Source organism: Lepidothrix coronata, unplaced genomic scaffold (assembly GCF_001604755.1).
Source record: "Lepidothrix coronata isolate B3197 unplaced genomic scaffold, Lepidothrix_coronata-1.0 Scaffold21, whole genome shotgun sequence".
NCBI classification, from domain to species: Eukaryota; Metazoa; Chordata; class Aves; order Passeriformes; family Pipridae; genus Lepidothrix; species Lepidothrix coronata.
The window spans coordinates 2,605,797-2,623,145 of NW_016690201.1; the positions used below are offsets into that span (position 1 = coordinate 2,605,797).

At 44.6% G+C, this 17,349-nt stretch overlaps 2 protein-coding genes across 4 annotated transcripts in view; one reads left to right on the forward strand and one right to left on the reverse strand.

Moving 5' to 3' along the window:
* EVA1C (eva-1 homolog C) overlaps positions 1-6,871 on the reverse strand; it is a 31,863-nt gene extending 24,992 nt beyond the window's left edge. Inside the window, exon 1 of one of the 3 annotated variants that reach the window (XM_017807945.1) lies at positions 6,770-6,871. Coding sequence is in view for 1 of the 3 variants with exons in the window: in XM_017807944.1 (XP_017663433.1) it covers positions 6,005-6,131 (127 nt within the window). In the remaining 2 variants the exon portion in view is untranslated. Of the gene's footprint in view, positions 1-6,004; positions 6,132-6,769 lie in introns of those variants that run through there. The other 2 variants (XM_017807944.1, XM_017807943.1) reach the window with 2 other exon arrangements.
* Positions 6,872-12,918: 6,047 nt separating this feature from the next.
* Positions 12,919-17,349, forward strand: part of URB1 (URB1 ribosome biogenesis 1 homolog (S. cerevisiae)) — a 41,481-nt gene continuing 37,050 nt past the window's right edge. The window contains exons 1-4 of the mRNA XM_017807896.1: positions 12,919-13,051; positions 13,254-13,393; positions 14,611-14,762; positions 16,308-16,440. Coding sequence (XP_017663385.1) covers positions 12,919-13,051; positions 13,254-13,393; positions 14,611-14,762; positions 16,308-16,440 — 558 coding nt within the window. The remainder of the gene's footprint in view (positions 13,052-13,253; positions 13,394-14,610; positions 14,763-16,307; positions 16,441-17,349) is intronic.

The window sequence follows — 17,349 nt, forward strand, 5'->3', positions numbered from 1 at the left end:
AACATTTCTTTGACCCCAACTCACTTTCAGCCTGAAGAAGAGTCAAAAATGGCAAAATTATTCTGAAAAAATAATGCTTGTCTTCCCAGATTAAACACTATGAAGAAAAAGAAACAAATATTTGTGGGTTGAGACCCTCATCAAAAGCCCAGTGAAACCTGTGGGAATCCTTCCAGTGGCCATAGGCTTTCAACTAGACGTTATATCATGAGTGATTTTTAAAAATTAATTCTAAATTAAGAGTCAAACCTCACTGGTATTTAATTTGTTGCCAGAAGCCACACAATAGGCCTTTGAAGCAAAACTCCTAAAATGCCTAGTAATTCAGATGAAATGACTCACCAATGCTGAACACATAAGGCGCAACCACGCCTCCTCCTGCTCTTCAGCTCCCTTAAAACACTATTTTCTCTGTGTTTGGTAATATATCAAAATATTTCAATTTTAATTGTAGATTATGGCTGGCAGATGACAGAATTCTGATAAGTGGTGACTGGTCAGACAGTGCCTTCTCTGTCTGGGGACACTTCCAACAAAAGCTGAGTATTTATTTGGAACAAGTCTGTAACCCCTTTCTCTAATAAAGCTGAGACTGTTTGGAAGCTCTGTCTCACTGGGAAGGGTATCAGCAGCAGATGGAGTAGGAAGGCAGGGGGGAACTAGTCCCTCCTATTCATTTTGAAATAAAATGGCATATGATATGTCAGGTGCCAGCAATCTGCACAGGGAGAACTGCCCCAAAGGTGTGAGAATCTGAATGACAGACCCAAACATGTTGGTCCCTGAGCAGTGAAGCTCAGGAACTCAAGTTTCCCATAGGTTTGTGTCACATCTAAATTTCCCAACATCTGTTGTAGGGGCAGGAGCACCACACTAAAACTCATTTTAGGAGAGCTTCTGAAGCAATATCCTTCCTTAGGGATGGAAGTAAGGCCCAGCTGCTTAGACTCACAAAATGTGTAGGAACTTAACAGGACCAAAGCTTTTGGATAATTAAATCTCATCAGTGGATTTAACAAAAAAATATTAGCACAACTAAAATGTGACTTCATAAGTTACACTTCCTCAGGAAAGCAGTGAGATCTGCAGGGACAGAAGCAAAACTTTGGATCTTAGCACCATGACCTCAACTAAAATCTCACTTCTGACATACACCTTTGTTTCACAGAACAAATCCCAGATCCAAACCCACTCCACTAGGAAATGCTTTAAACCAGACTTTGAGGTTTAACTGCCATATTACTGAAATGAAACATGTTTCTAAAATGAAATGTTTTCCTTTAAAAAAGCAACCAACACTTTTGCCTGACTTTTACAAGGCAGTATTAAGAAGATGCATCATTGCATCACTCCTTTTAGCACTTCTTTAAATATCCTGGTTGAAGGACATGCTCCAATTGCCACAGTGAGTCAACAGAATGGACTCAAGAAAATTTATATAGGATTTTATCTGACCAACACAAAACCAGCAAGAAAACCTCTGCATCATTGTGGTTGGTCCTGATTGATCCTGCCACCTTACTACAAACAAAGCATTTGTTAGAGGCATTTGTTTGCTTTCCTTTTGCCTGGGGGCAAATCTGGTATGGGTGAAAGCCACAAAACTTAATGGAAACTTTTAATGCAGAAAGGTCACAGAATCAGATTTTGTTTCTTGGGTGAACTGGTTTGCTTTTTCATTAGATCCATTTGTTTTCTATGGTTGGGTCAGAAGATCAAGTTTATGGAGTTAAACTGATGCCCAATTCTGTGTGAACTGTTCTGGAAGAAAAGACAGAAAAGTTGACACCAGTGGATAGAGATTAAAAAGTTCTGCCTAAGCAGTGGCGCTTTTTCTGTTCACATCCAGAAAGTCACTCTTCAGCCCAGTTATGCAATCACACAGTTACTTCATTTTTGATCTTCAGTTACAGCCACATTTCTTGAAAGCTGCCCAGAAAACCTGGCTGGGACTCAGGTAAGGAAAGGGAGATTGAGTGGTGAGTGAGTGAAGGAGGCCAGGTCAAGCCTGAGCCTGACCTTAAAGGAGCATGGAGAAAAGAAAGACAAGGAAGTGGCATCAAAAAAGGGGAATGGGGGTTCCTCAGTGTTGCCAGGGAGAAGGAGCGTGTTCCCAGATGGATAAGAGGTCAGTTCACTTTGGCAGCAGATGGGGAAAAGGTGGGAGAAGGAGCAGTGACAGGACAGAGAGCCAAGGCCTCTTCCCTCTGCCAGCAGGGAGGGCAGGGGATGAGAGAGAGAGAGAGCACTGATTCCTGCTGTTGGGAAGACACTCAAAATGCCACCGACCCCAGCCAAACCCCCTCTCCCTCAGCAGCTGGACTTTCTAGAGCACCAGGACACAGATGTAAGTGAAGTAGAAGTACAGTATATAAGTTTCCTGGTTTTGCCAGCTCCTTATTTTTGCCTATTTTGGGAATCAGTCCTTGAACATAAAAGAGTTGTGAGGAAATGGCTGTCATGATGCCTTGATTTCTTGAAAAATGACTCCTGTGACAGTCTCCTGGGAGCCCAGAGTATTCAGAATTTTAGTTCCCAGAGACTGGAGAACTAGCAAAATTCACAGCAGTCTTCAGCCTCCTGGACTGGGACCTGATCTGAAATGTGAAAGCTGCAAGTGATCACTGAGAAAAGCAATGGGAAGACAGAGCTTGGTCAAGCAGGAAAATAAATAAATATTTTGGTGAAAAGATCTGTTTTGAAGAGCACGCATGAGGGGAAGAGAATTCTCTAGGTGTAGGATCACACCAATATGCATGAAGATCTAAGGAAAGAACTGCGAATTACATCTCTTCTTCCAAACCTTCAGCCTTCAGTTTCAAATTTGGGCACAAATGCTTGGACTCCACATTTAAAAATTAATCACATAGAGGACTGCAGACCTCAGAGCACATCTCCACTTTCAGTAACCAATTGAATTAATAAATATAGAATCATAAGGGTTGGAAAAAACCTGCAAGATCATCAAGTCCGACTTTTAAATTTGTTAATTGCTGCCACCAAACTGCTAAAGAATCATAGATTATGCAGATCTTTAGGTATGGTGTGCATCAATAGTACTTTCAATATTTCCTGCCATTAGAAGGAGAAACTACTGAGTCATTCTCACAGGGCTGGATTTTGAACTGCTGCTGCTGTCTTGTTTTAGAACACTTATCTTCCCTAGAAAATACTAATTCACATACTGATCACAAAATATTATTGCACCATGAAGAAATGTCTCTTTAAAAAAAAAATCCACCAAGAAATTTTTTTTCATAGTTAAAAGCTGGACAGATGAGAACGAGAACACATTGCTCTACATCCTGGAAGAGATACAGACCACAAATACAAGTCAAACATAAAAAACCCTGTAATAATAACAACCCTTCAGTATTGACATACACTGTTCTCTGATCCCCTTTCCAGAACATTGAACAGATCCCAAGAGGGAGCATCTCTGGGTTGTTCCAAGCAAGCAGCTGGCTCTGGTGACTAACAAACAGGCTCTGGGCAGGTTAGAACTGCTGGCACAATTTAACACTTGCATAAAGAGAACAACAGAGATGACACATACAGGTGTTGGAAGCAGGCAGCAGTCTGGGAAGGGATTCTGGAAAGCTGGGGTGGAGAGAGGGGGAGAGGGGAACGCAGTTTGGGCTGCTGGGGGAGAGACCTGATGCTGAAAACACACAAAGCAGAAAATGCAATGACCCAAAAGAAGTGTGTAGCTGGTAATTTGAGTATGAAAGCCTAAAGTCTGTGAAAAGGAGGAAAAGGTGAAGCAACTGGCCTTCCAATTCTCTGTGCACTACTAAATTCCCAAGATCAGATCCAATCCCACAGAACACACTGAAGGAGCAGGTCACTGTTCCTTTTGCTCTGACATGGGCTGCCGGTGGAAACTTGTAACCTGCCTCCTGGAAGCTTTGGCCTTGGAAGGGCAGGGTTAGACCTGGCCCTTTCTAGGACAGGAAAAGTGCAGGTGGTTAGTTACAGTAAGAGAAGCTTCCCACTCCTCATCCCTCAGGATACTGCCCAGGTGCAAGGCTCTGTTCTTTAAACAGGGCAGATTTGTGTCCATGTACATTCAACAGAGTTTAGGAAAATCATGTCGCTGTTCCTGCCACAGGAGGGAGCAAATAAACAAAATCAACTCCAGAAGCTCATCTTGAAGCTGCTGTTACACAGCTTGTAATTCTTTAAAAGGCATTAAACAGCTTGGGGATGGCACTGCAGGGTGTCATCTCACCTCTGGCAGCTCCTGGTCCACAGCACCTCCTTTTGAAGCAGCTAAAAACTTCTCCATATGCTCTGGATACCTTTTTTAAAAAAAGTTCCAGTAACATTTTGATCTTTTCTGTCATTCTGGGTTAGATCTCCATGTTAAAAGTAAAATGTGAGCAGAATGTGTTCAGGCCTGGGAACTTACCAGTCTGGAAAGAATTCTGGAATCTGATTTTCTTTACTATATCTTATTTGCTGAAATGTCTGCATGACATCTCTCTGGGGTGAGCCAGAGTTTTTTTCTCTGGTCATTCTACCTATTTGGAAAGTTCAGTGCACAATGAATACTGAATACAGCTGTACTTCTGAAATGTATCTTGGATAACCTTATCTAAATAACTTCATTTGAAAAGTGAATGGACTTTTGTGAGGGGAACTGTCCTAGATAAAGGGATATTTTTTAACTCAGCAGCTATTTGAAAGGGAGAATTTGAACATTTATTTTATGTTCTTGTGGAGAACCACCATGTGCTTCCAAAACTAACATCTACAAATCAGCAAAGAAAAACACCAAAGAATGAGACAGTAAGAATTTAAAAGCCTTTTACATGTGAAAGGAATCTAATACAAGAAATGTAACTTATCAAGGATGTAACTCTGGTCTTTATATTCAGTGGCTGCTTGCTTAGAAATGTTCAGGCTTATGGTGCTGGACACAATAATAAAATGACAAACTGTATTTTCCTATTGCTGAGAAAATAGTTTTTACAGAACCCTCACCAGCATTTTGAACTGTAATAACACGAACTACATTAATATGCACAACAACAAATTTTGGTTGTTAAATATATACTAACTTTTTTCCAGTGCACTCAACTGGCTTTTGGAAAGTTCTGCTCTTTTCACTAAGGGTAAGATTTGCTTTCTGCTCGAGAGGGAGTTCCTTAAGCTTCCAACTTCCAGGAATATGCTGTGTTCACTGTGACATATAGAAAGGAGAGAAACAGCTCTTCTAAATAACTTTCTAACAGCAGTGGGATGGCCTGGAGCACTAGGAAAGGTACAAGAGTGCGGTTTTGTCAAACAAAAAACAGAGATTGCTTCTTTGTCCCAGTGGGAATAAATTTTCCCAGTTTCTGCAGTCATTTCAATTTGCACTGATGCAGCAGCCTCGCAGGGGTCACGGCTGGGATTTCTGGGTGACAACTGGTGCCTCTACTCCCTGGCAAGGGACTCCTCTCATCGTGGCGCTACGAGGCTTCTCCCCCAGCAGAGAGAAGTGCAGCACTCGTTCGCTATCGGAGTTCAGGACGGCTCCCTCAGGGCCCGACTTCAAGTCTCCAGGAGAAAGTGGGAACCTTTCCAGGGACTTCCACGCACTTTTCGTCAGGCCCTGGCCGATCCACGCGCAGCGTTCCCACGGCGCAGCGAAAGCTTAGCTCCCCGCGTCCCTTCCCACCTGGACCCCCTGGAAGCCCTTAACCCTCTCCTGCACCCTGCCCTCCTTCACAGCACATCCGACCCACACTCTCCCCGGGGTGCAGGCCCGGGACACGGCCCGAGAGAAGGAATACGGAGCACGGAGCCCGCCGGGAATACGCAGCTCCTGGCGCCGCTCCGGGCGGGGAGCGCGGGATCCAGCGGCCCCTGTCCGGGATGGTGGGGTACGGCGGGACGCCTCGGTGCATGCGGGAGGCTGGCAGCCCCTGCCAGCCCCCTGCCCGGGGGTGCCCGGCCCCCGCCCAGCCCCTCGGCGCCCCGCAGCCCCCGCAGCCGCCGGTCGGTGCCCGCCCCGTACCTGAGAAGTCGGCGAGCGCCGCGACCTCCGCGCCGCACACGAGGACCAGGCAGGAGAGGAGGCGGAGGAGCCGCCCGGGCTCTACCTGAGCGCGGCGTGGCAGCTGCCCCGCACCCCCGTACCTCATGGTGCGGGAGCGGGCGGCGCGGGGCGGGGGGGCAGCCCCGCAGACTCACATGGCGGGGGCCGGTCCTGGCTGGCGGCGCGGCCCCCCCGGCCCGCCGGGCGCCCTCGGGGCTGCCCCGACCCGCGGGAGGAGGAGGAGAAGGAGGAGGAGGAGGAGGAGGATGGCGAGGGCGGAGCGGCCCTGCCCGCGGGAGCAGGTCCGGCCGGGACGCGGGGGCGGCGGGGAAGGGACGCGGGATCCCGGCGGTGCCGCGCCTGGCACTGCCCTGGGCGCGCATCGTGCGGCCGGGCTGACTCAGACCCGGGGCACCTCGCCCGCCCTCTCCCGGCTCTCCCCACCCCTCTCCGGGCAGTTCGCGGTCCCGGCGCCTCCCTCCTGGCCCAGCGGCTCTATTTCGCCTTCTCTCCCCCCCCCATTCGTGGTCGGCAATGGCTGGACGACTGTCACAGATTTACACACACAGCCCGACTCGTGATATTTCCCTGCTTGTATTTTTCCCAAGACAGGTGCAAGGTGCTCCCCGTCACTCCCTGTGTCCCGCAGCGCACCTTCCGTGCTTCAGACCTCGTCTCCCCTCATGCCAGACCCTGCCAGGTTTGCTGTTCCAGCCCAACTCCCGCCCTTACACCTTGGCTCACCTGTCTCCGGGGGAACCCGGCTGATAACTATGCCTTGCAGGATCTCTGGACGAGGGATTTCAGTGAGCAAACAGCCACTGCCTCTTCCATGTTGCAAAAGAACTTCCCCTTTCTCAGTTTCCTCACGTTGTTGCCTGACACCACCTTAGCCAGTAGCTTTAGGACTTGAGTTGTTCAGCGTAGCTGACTTCTAAGTGTGTAGGCTTGGCTTAAAGTTTTCACTGCAAAGTGAGAAAACATCTTGAAATTACTTTGAGAGAGTTCAAGTTGTTCCCTGAAATCTTTTGTGAGAGTGAAAAGTAAACCAGTGGGAAGTTCAAACAAATTGTCATGACAACCTGCTAAGCCACCTTCAAATATAATTTGGAGCTCCTTTTAAAGGTATGAGAGACTAAAGGGAATAAATCAGGACACTCATTTCCCAGTTCCTGTAAGAGCTGCCCTCGGAAAGGGGAGCCTAGAACCAGCACTGGAAATGGGTCATGAAAGCATCCTCTGCCCTGGGGCTGTGGTGGGGTATAAAACTAGTAGACAAGAACACCCAGCTGTTTACATCCTGCCATGCATGTTCACACACCTTTCTCCTGAAAAAAAAAAAAACAACAAAAAAAATGAGTGAGTGGGTGAGAGATGATGGAACCAAACTAATTCTGTTAAATCTGTTCCTCTCCTCCTGTTCCAACTGAAGTTGGATCACATCCAGATTTGAATTTCCAAACTGGCACCTCTTTCTGGAGGTTACACCGAACTTTGACCAACTTGATCTTCATGTTTGAATCTGAATCCACTTTTGTTCCTCACCCTCTACCTCTTCACACACAGAAAAACAACTGGGTAACACAGTTATGCTTCCTTGGGCAGATAAAAGCAAACCAGGTTTCACATGAACCTGTCTGAGGTCAGGGACATTCCATCAAGCTTTACTGAACTCAGATAAATGGGATCAAAGGTGCGAAAATAACGGCATAAAACGGCTCTGAAGCATCTGCAACTGCAAACACAGATGGGAAGAGGGAACAGTAGCTCTGCCAGGTGAGGCTTTTCCTCCTGGCTGCTTCAGATAAGGACAGTGTTTACCTCTGAACTGAACCCGTTACCCTCTGCCTTCCAACTGTAGTATTGGAAGGAGACTTGCAGGAGCCTCCAGCTACTCCTCTCATGTTGCCCCTTGGTCTTTTCATACCTGGTCATTCAACCTGACGCTTCCTGTGCTTGCTGTCTCAGGTCAGTCCCATCAAAGGCAGAAATGAACGCCAGGGGAATAACTAGCACAGATTTTTACCCCACCGAAGAAAGCATTGGGGGGCCATACCTGGAGATTCTAGAAAGGTGTTTAGATGATTAGGGTGAACTTATCTGTCTACCTCAACTTCCTACTTGCCATAACTTCATGTCTACCATAATTTCAGGTTCTCAGAATTGCTCATTAATCTCTGGAATGTAGATGTCAACTCAGTCCACTGTGAGTGACTCTGAGTACACAATGGATCTGTGAAAAGTACACAATCAATGCAGAAGAATATATAAAACATCAAAAATCACTGGGAAATATCCTGTACTCCTGCTTGAAAGGCTTTAGATCCATCAGAACTGTTGCCTAATGAAAACATGTGAATCTTCTCTTCCCAGTGAATTGCTTCTTCTAGTCCAGTGGTGCTATAAGGAAGGGACCATCCCATGGTGCAGGAATGAGCCTGGTATGCTTTTGGCACTGTGCAGGTATAACCCAAAGGCAAAGGCAGTTTCCAAGAGGAATGATTGAATTGGGAGAGGTTCAAAATGTAGGTAACCTCCAGGGAGGTGAAGCAGTGAGGGTTGAATAACAACACAAGAGGCAGTTGAGTGCTCCTGTGTGTAGATATCTGCCTTTTAGGGAAGCCTTCCTGTGGAGGAAAGCAACTTATGGACACTGTGGCTGACAGGAATTGAAGCTTTCAGTAAAATGGCATTGACATTTATATATATATATATATATATATATATGTATGTGTATATGTATTTATATCTATACATATATATCTCCCTCTGAATGGGGGCTACTTTGCTATTCAACATTAACCTAAAGTCTGTAATATTTTTAGTAATTCCTGCTATTCCCTGCTATGGGTAGTGCTTAAATAGTAAACTTAGAGATGGCCATGTAAAACACAACGCAGGAAGGGAGAAAGTATTTATCCTGATGTGCAGAATGTGTCTTTCTGCCATAGCCTTGAAAGCACCTTTACAAGCTGGCAGTGCTCAGTAGTTGGAAGACAATATAACTAATCCAGACATGTTCAGCATGTAGAATCTCTCAGCCTTGGCATTTCTTCATTAGCAACAGGAGTTAGATTCCGTTTTTTTTTTTTTTCCCCCAAAGAAAAAAATCATATGAAAGTCCTTAAGTTAGAATCCAGGCTAGATAACACGTCTGCTTCACACAGTTTCTCTCTTTTGAACTTGGGCCGAAAAGAAACCATTTCACAGTGTCAAAAATGCAGGAATTGTGTTTGTTGCATGAAAGCTTTGCAAGAGCAAAGCCAAAATCTGAGCACTTAATTCCCCCCGCCCCATACTATTCATTTTTCCCTGAACTTCAGCCAAACTTCCAATTTGAAACTCATATCATGGCTTAGTGTATGGAAATTCCAATAAAATGAGTGCTGTCAGTTAGGAAGTAAACAATGTGAAATAATAAAAGTTAGAGTTAGTTGGACTAAAATTTTCTATTAGTGAAAAAAAATCACAAGATCTATAGCACAGTAACAAAAGTTGTCAGAATTATATAATCAAAGAAATACTTTTACACACACACACACATACATATATATACTTCTCCCCATTATACCTCCTACTGCTTTTTCTTCTCCTTTTCTCTCCAATATTTTTTGGGGGAGATGACATAAGTAACTCTCATTCTCTTCTCCCAGAATAAAGTTTGCAAGAAGCTCACTAATCTTCTCTTTGGCTTTTGTGGGTAAACAAAAAAATAAAATCTAAGTACAGAATCACAGGATTTTCCCACATTTTTAAACATTTTATATTCCAGCATTCTGACACAGACAGAATCTACAGGACAGTTGAAACTGCTCTGTTTCTATGGAAATCAGCGTCAGACCAGTTAAAACAAAGCACATGCTTTACAATAATCACTAAATAGCAATTATTTAAAATAACATAGCACATTTTTCACAATTCAAGCTCTATTTCTATGGATACAAGAATGAAAATAGTGGTAGAGAGGCCTCTCGTATTTTTTCTAATTCTAAATGGGTTTTGGATGCTGTAAGTTCTCACAGGGTGCTACAGATTTTAAGTTCTAACAAGATGTTCAAGTGTGCAGTAATTTGAACTTGAGAGGACCAATTCTGTAAGCCACAGTGAGGAAACATTCTCATGCATCCAAGTAGAAGTTTGAGTGAATACAGAGTACAGTACTTCAATCAGCAAGTTTAGAAGGAGGGGAAATATTTGCTGTTTTCTGCCATTTTTTGACTTGCTTCAGAGAGAGCAAAGTTAGCTAACAAGTACTGAGTTTTGTGGCCATGAGCTGCTTCTTGGCCAAACTAACACTGACGTCATAGAGACCCCAACCACTTCACAAAAAAGAAGTAAGATGTAACCCATGAAGCTTTTAAAACCAATCTCCTCATGTTTCATTCTGAATGAAATCTCACTCCAGTTTCCTCACCACACACAGCACAAAGGTCCCTGCTCCTCATCCTCCCGAACGCTGCCAGTTGTGCTGGCACTTCTCCTGTACACAGATTATTTTTCTAGCAGTGCACCTGGCACTTGTATAGACACGAAGTAAGAGGCATGTCCCATCTCACAGAGCTTACCTCTGGAAACAAGAGAAAACAAGACCTAAGGTGGCGGAAGAAGAAATACACCAAGAAAAAAGTCCTGGCTTTGTTGCTCGTGCCCTCTTAAAGGAATCTCTCATCACTTCCTGATATGACTCTTACCCAAAAAGGCTTTGTGTCTTGCTTCTCAGCTTAGGAAGGACATTAGGACAGAGTTGCTGAGTGGACCACAATCTTGGAAATCAGTCTGTTTGTTTAAGTGCCTTATTATGGATTTATGAGCCTGCCTTTGACTGGTTGTTGTCACTGTTTCCCCTTGAATATGTATTAAAGCTAAGATTTTCCAAAATGACTAATGATTGTGTGCTTGACATTTAAGACAGCAGCTTTTTAAAGCCACAGAATCAATGTCAAAGCACTGAAAAAGTGGTGGCTTGTCCAGGAGCCTTGAAAAAGTCAGGACTCAAGGTCTCTCAAGTTAGGTACGCAAAGGCATGGAAAACTGGTAGTATTTCAGAAATGAATATGATTATATGTTCATCTGGCAAGAATCACAGAAGTATACTTCAATTTACTGAAAACTGGGCACCTCAGGAGTTACTACTTGACTCATCCACTGCTTACATCTGTTGAACATGTAGGCACAATAGAGCAGATGAACTTTGTCTGAGACTGATGTCTCAGTCTTGGTCTCCACGAATGCAGCTTGCCGAAAAACAGACTTGGAGGAGGAAAATTGTCATAGATACAATAGAAAAAGAGAAAGAAAAGGATATAGGTTTCCAAATGCACAACAGCAGAACATGTAAGTAACCTGTCTTGAAGTAAAACCAACAGTGAAACCAACCCTCCCCATCCTAATTAAAGCCTCTAACAGCTACTGAGGCAGTGAGGGGAGAGAATAATTGAGCTTCAAGTTGAAACTAAAATAATTTTCACAAGCTTTTTGCAGTATTTTTTTATAGTACATCTCCTATGAAAGATGGTGTGATGGTAGCTATCAGGTTTGTGAGTCTGACAGCTAGGACTTTTACCTTGAAAATCTCGATATGGCTACTTCAAGCCTTTGAAAAGCTATGCTAAATCAAGGGGGTTTTTTTCAGTTCTATGAGCTCCAGTGTTCCTTTTAATCTCCTCAAAACCAAAGAAACTCCCTCCTGAAAATGTTATATACTTTCCAGATTATATGCCTCCCAATTTTTGGAATTGCAAATGTGCTTGTATATCTGCTTACCTTCAATTAAGTTTCAAGAAAACTGTAAGGTTGAAACGAAGGATTCTTATCATGAAGAACCCATCAATAATGTTATATGGAAGAACTGAACATTCCATGCCTTTACGTGAATTGGTGAATTCCAAAGATGGCACTGCCATCTTAACAAGCAGAAAAATAGTTTGAATGTATTGAATTTAAGTATTTCTGGCAATAGGAATTACTGGCACAGCATGATGTACCTCACAGCTTTCTAGCCATATTCTACTAAGTTACTTTTAAAAGGCCCTTTTACCTAATATCTAGCAATTCATATTTTCGCATTTCCTTTTTTTCCCTCCAGTCTCACGTACTCCTTTTATTTAACCCTTTAGTGCCCTCTAACATCTCCTTCATACTCCACCACCTGTTCTCAAAATATCGCAGCATCCTCCATCAACATGAAAGCATTTGTTACTCCTAAACCTTAGAGCGTCTGCGAATGTTGCCCTCTTCTGGATCACGGTGGTTTTTTTACAGTATTTTACTCGGAACAAAAAAAAATATTGATCTACATAACTGGTCTACTCTGGCCTCCAATCGGGAGGCCTGGAGACACACCATCTATAATGCTGCCGTTTCCTTTGAGAACGCACGCAGGATCACTCTCGAGGAGAAAAGACAACGCAGAAAGAATCGTGACACCTAAGGAGTCTTTCTGCTGTGCCTTTTGCAACCGGACGTGTCTATCTCGTATTGGCCTCATAAGCCACCAGCGTGCTTGTAACAAACGTGGACGGAGCCTTCCCAAATCTTCGTTCGCGAAGCCTAGCCATGATTACTCGGAACAACCTGGTCTAGTGGAAGGCGTCCCTGCCCACGGCAGGGGGGTGGAACTGGATGAGCTTTAAGGTCCCTCCCAACCCAGACCACTCCACGATAACTATTTTTAACTCTTTTTGCCACCTCGGGCACTGACTGTTCTGACAGTCCCCGCTCAGAGGGGCTCAGCAGCGCCGGGCTGCAACACCCGCCGGTCCGCTCCGCCTGAGGGCGGGACAGCGCGGCCCGCACCGCCCCCGGCCCGCCCCGCCCCCGGCCAGCGCTCCGCCCGCCCCTTCCTGCGGGCCGGCGGCGGTTCCGGGGCGGCACTGGCCGGGCTCGGGGACCGCATGGCGGGGAAGCGGAGCGGGCAGCCCGTGGCCGGTCCGCCTGCGGCCAAGCGCGCCTGTGACCCGCGGGACGATGAGTTCAATGGTGCCCGCTTCAAGGCGCTGCTGCGGGACCCCGCGGCCGCCGCCAGCGGTGAGCGGGGTCTGCCCGGGCGGGGGAAGGCGGGCGGGAGCGGCTCGCCGGGGCTGCTGCGGTGCCAGAGGGAGCTGGCGGGGATGGCAGTGACGGCGGTGGCGGTGGCGGTGGTGACGGTGGGGGTGCCGCGGACATGTGCCGGCCCAGAGCGGGTCCCACGCGTGGTGGTGGCTCCCCGGGTGACGCTCCGGCTCTGCAGGGCTGGAGACCTTCGTGTCCGTGGCCAAGACGCTGCCGTCGGCCGAGGTGTACGATGTCGTGGAGGGATACGTGAAAATCTCCATGGAATGCGCTGAGATATTCAAGCTTCTGGACGGAGAAAGGAGACCTGAAAGCGAAGTAAGCTGGGCGGGGGGGGTGTTGCAGTTTGGTGGCTGGCAGCTGCGTCCCACCCTGGAGAGGAACCAAGAGAAGGTCCCCCGGGCAGTGGTCACGGCCCCAAACCTGCCCAGAGATCAAGGAGCGTTTGGACAACGCTCTCGGGAGACAGAGTGGGACTGTTGGGGTGTCCTGTGCAGGGCCAGGGGTTAGACTGGATGATCCTTGTGGGTCTTTTCAAGCTCAGGATATTCTGTGGTTCTGTGGATAAATGCTTTGTGGTGTAAATAAAGCCCTTATAGTTTAGTATGGTTTTGGTTTGGCTTTTTTCTGAAAGTCACAGTGGCAGAAGCACTTATCAAGTGGGAAATACCATTTTCAGTTCCAAGTTGTTCCTGGATTTAATGATATGCACAACCAAATAGTCTTGTCCAAATCAAGCTGTTGAGGTTCTTTAAACGTTATCAAAAGACCTTTTGTGAAATAAGAGGATCAATAGAAGCAGTTAAGAAAGCATAACAAAAGTAGTCCAGCGAAAGTAATTGTTTTCAGACATCTAGACATCTCCCTGATACATCAGTATTTCTAGAAAGCCACTGGTAAAGTTGACCTCATTTTTCTCCTCTCAGCTGGACACAATTTTTCCTCATCAGAATATGGCAAATAAACAAAGAGTCAAATAACTCTCTTCACTGTGAATGCTGGGGCAGCATTGCTAACTTAAATCTGTTTACAGCATAGAGTTGGTGTTCTTTTTAACCATCAGTTGTCAGTCTTTGCCCTAAATTATTATTTTTGTCTGTGTAATGACAACCTGTGTCATGTTCAGTGACACACTTTCCTCAAGATCCTTTTGCTAATCAGGGCTAATGTATGTAGTCAGCACAGTCACAATGCTGTGTGGACTCTGAATTCTTCTAGAAGGAGTTAGTTGCAAGACTGGAGCATCTCGGATGGTTTTCTCCAGCATGTTTCATCGCTCTGTTGTGCACTTCCTGGCAGTTGTCTCTTAAAACATTGGTTCCTCGAAGCTTTGTGTTCTCAGAACTAGTCTTTTCAAAGAGGAATTCTAAATTTGGAAGAGAATTCAGAAGTTAATGTCACCTTCATATGTGGAAGCTTTCCTCATGCAGTGCAATTACTCTTTTTATTAATGGTGGTTATTAATGTTTGCTCAGATAATAATTTCAAGTCATACCTGATATTGGCAGATATTAACATACTTCTTTATCCTGCAGATGCTGTTAATCTTTCAAGCTCTAGAAGCCATTTTACTGAGGACAGCCAGTGACCTCTCCCATTTTTCTGTTGTGGGAATGAACATTGTCAAAAAGTTGATTCATTCATACATGAAACTGGTCTATGCTGCTTTGTATTCTGAAAATCACAGGTAAGTCTTCTCAGTGCTGTTGTGGAGAATCTCTGTTTATTGACCCTGAGGGACTGTCTGGATCTTGCACATATGTACAAGATGTTGCAAAATTCAGCTGACTTACTGCTAGTCACCCACCTTTATTTAATGATCCTGTTCCACGTGTCATAAAGTAATTGCCTGTGGAAGTCTTTGCAAGGTGAAGCTCTGATACAACACAGTCTGATGCTATAGGATACTTCCCTGAGGCTAAAGTTTTCGTTGGTTGGACCTGTCCTAGTGAAAGCTGAAGCAGGTAGACGTGGCCATCCTGAGTCCTTTTATTTTAATGCTACTTGGTTTGTGGGGTGAAACATCCTGAGGGGAACAGGCTTTCTTGTGGTTCACAGAGGCTGAACAGTCTGTCTTGTGACGGCAAAAAGAGCTGCTAATGAGTGGTTTATTTTCCTATGTTTTTGGAGTCAGATTTCCATGTTTATAATAGATTTTTTTTTCTTTCAGACTGGCTTTTACTCTGTAACTTTTCCTGTCTGTTAAATCTGAAGTCATCTTAGGTCATTTGAAGTATTCCTGTGTAATCTCTTTCAGTCTAAACAACAATTTCTCATGCCCAGTGGGCAGGGCAGAAGAAGTTCTGAGTGTCAGAGACGTTTTAGTACAAACCTGGGAGGAAGGGGAAGGGAGAGAAAAGAGTAGAGACTGCAAATGGCTTGTCCAAGGCCAAGGACTTATCTTTTGGTCTTTGGGCAGGCCAGAATTGGAAAAGCATTCTCTGATTTCCAATTCACAGACACAGCTTCCTGCACCGCTCATTTGATCTCATTGCAGCGTTTTAGCTGTACATAGAACCTGAAATATGGGTGGATAGGTGTACTGTAAATAAATTTTGAAGCTATGCAAGATCTGCTCTTCTCATTAAGCATTTAAAGGTTCCAGCTTCTGGAACAATCCTAGAACCTGCACAGAGGAGGGTGCAGATTTCTTAATGAAATATGCTCTGCATTTTCTGTGCTACCTCTTTGATGTGCAGATGGATTTAATATTTTGTGGTGGTATGTCTAGATGGGATCTCTGTTTTAGTCGTGTGGCTTTTCTACTGATTGTCCATGACAGAAAAATGATGGACAGATTCCAAACCCCTTTATGGGTTGTGGCTGTTCAAGTGATGGAGGTCTGCAGGCTTGTACCCAGTGGCCTGGTCATTCCCACTGAAATAAATTGCAGACTCCTGTGAGTTTGGGAGTTCATGGAAGGACCTTTAAGCGTCATCTAGTCCAACTCCCCTGCAATGAGCACGGACATCTTCAAGTTTTTAATTTTGGTACTTTCTTCCTTTTAACCTACTTTATAGAGGGAATATCCACCTCAGATTATAGCTTAATTTTTGGAAAGAATGTAAATAGGCATTCCCTTCTTCCTTCTTTCCTCTCCCCTCCTTCCTGGTTGCCATTATCGCTGCCCAAAAAAATTGATTTTGGTTGGTTTAACTTCTCTTCTGTTTTAATCTCTTGATTTCATCATCCTGGAAATAACCTGCAGATTTTCCTCTGCATTTTTTTTCAGGCTGAGCCGAGGGTGCCTCACGCTGCTGTCGGCAATGGTGGCCCAGGGCCCGGATTCAGCAAGGGATGTGTATAGCCACTTTGATTTCAATAACAAATATCTGCCTGGACTGCTGAAAAAAAGATCTAATAAGGTAAATTAAGATGCTGTGTGCCATAGGATAATGCCCAGTACTAGCACAGAGGAACTGCTTTTGAAAATATAGGCAAGAGTTTTAAATAATCTCTTGCTGGAAGTCCTTAAGGAGAATATGCAAGTGAGTAGAAAAAGTTACTTTTCTTTTTTCAGAGGAAACTATTTTTTGTTTCCTCTCCATTTGCTAAAAATAGTCAGGATTGACCCAAACCAGTGTTTTAGAAGAAGAACATTTATGTGTCATTCCAAATATAAGTGTATAATAAATCTAGTATTATTTTCTGGATATTAAGGTGACTTCTAGAGTGAATGTGTACATGTGTGTTCAGTTTTTGTGCCATCTGTGGTGACAAATCAGAGTGTTTTTATATAAGCAATCAAGTAGAAAGGAAAAAACCCAAACACATCTCTTTTTCCTGCAACCACCTTTTATAATTTTGGGACTATGAGATTCCATGGTTTTTGACCTTACTGCAGAAGTTATCTGCAGGAGTACCTCCACACCTTACTTTTAAATGCTTGGGTTTGGTCTTTTGAGCACAAGCTTATTAGATATGCAAGTAATGTATGAGGCAAAAAGTGTCCAAAACCAGATTAAAAGTCTTAACTTGTGCATGGTCTTCAGTGAAATTATGTCACAACTGGCTGTTGGAGGTGAGTTTTTACTATAAAAATATCAGGCCCAAACCTTACAGCAAAATCTTATTTCTTTCACTCTTTTCATCATTCACTCATTTCTTCTTTCAACCCTTTCATGAGTCCCTGCCACATTACGTTTTACCTACTCAGTACCTGCTTTCAGACAATTTTACATGCAACTTAATTTTGCACGTTAAGTTTAGAAAAATGATAAATCAGGGAGAGACTCTGTCATGGAATGTAGTGATAGGGTGACAGGTACCTATTT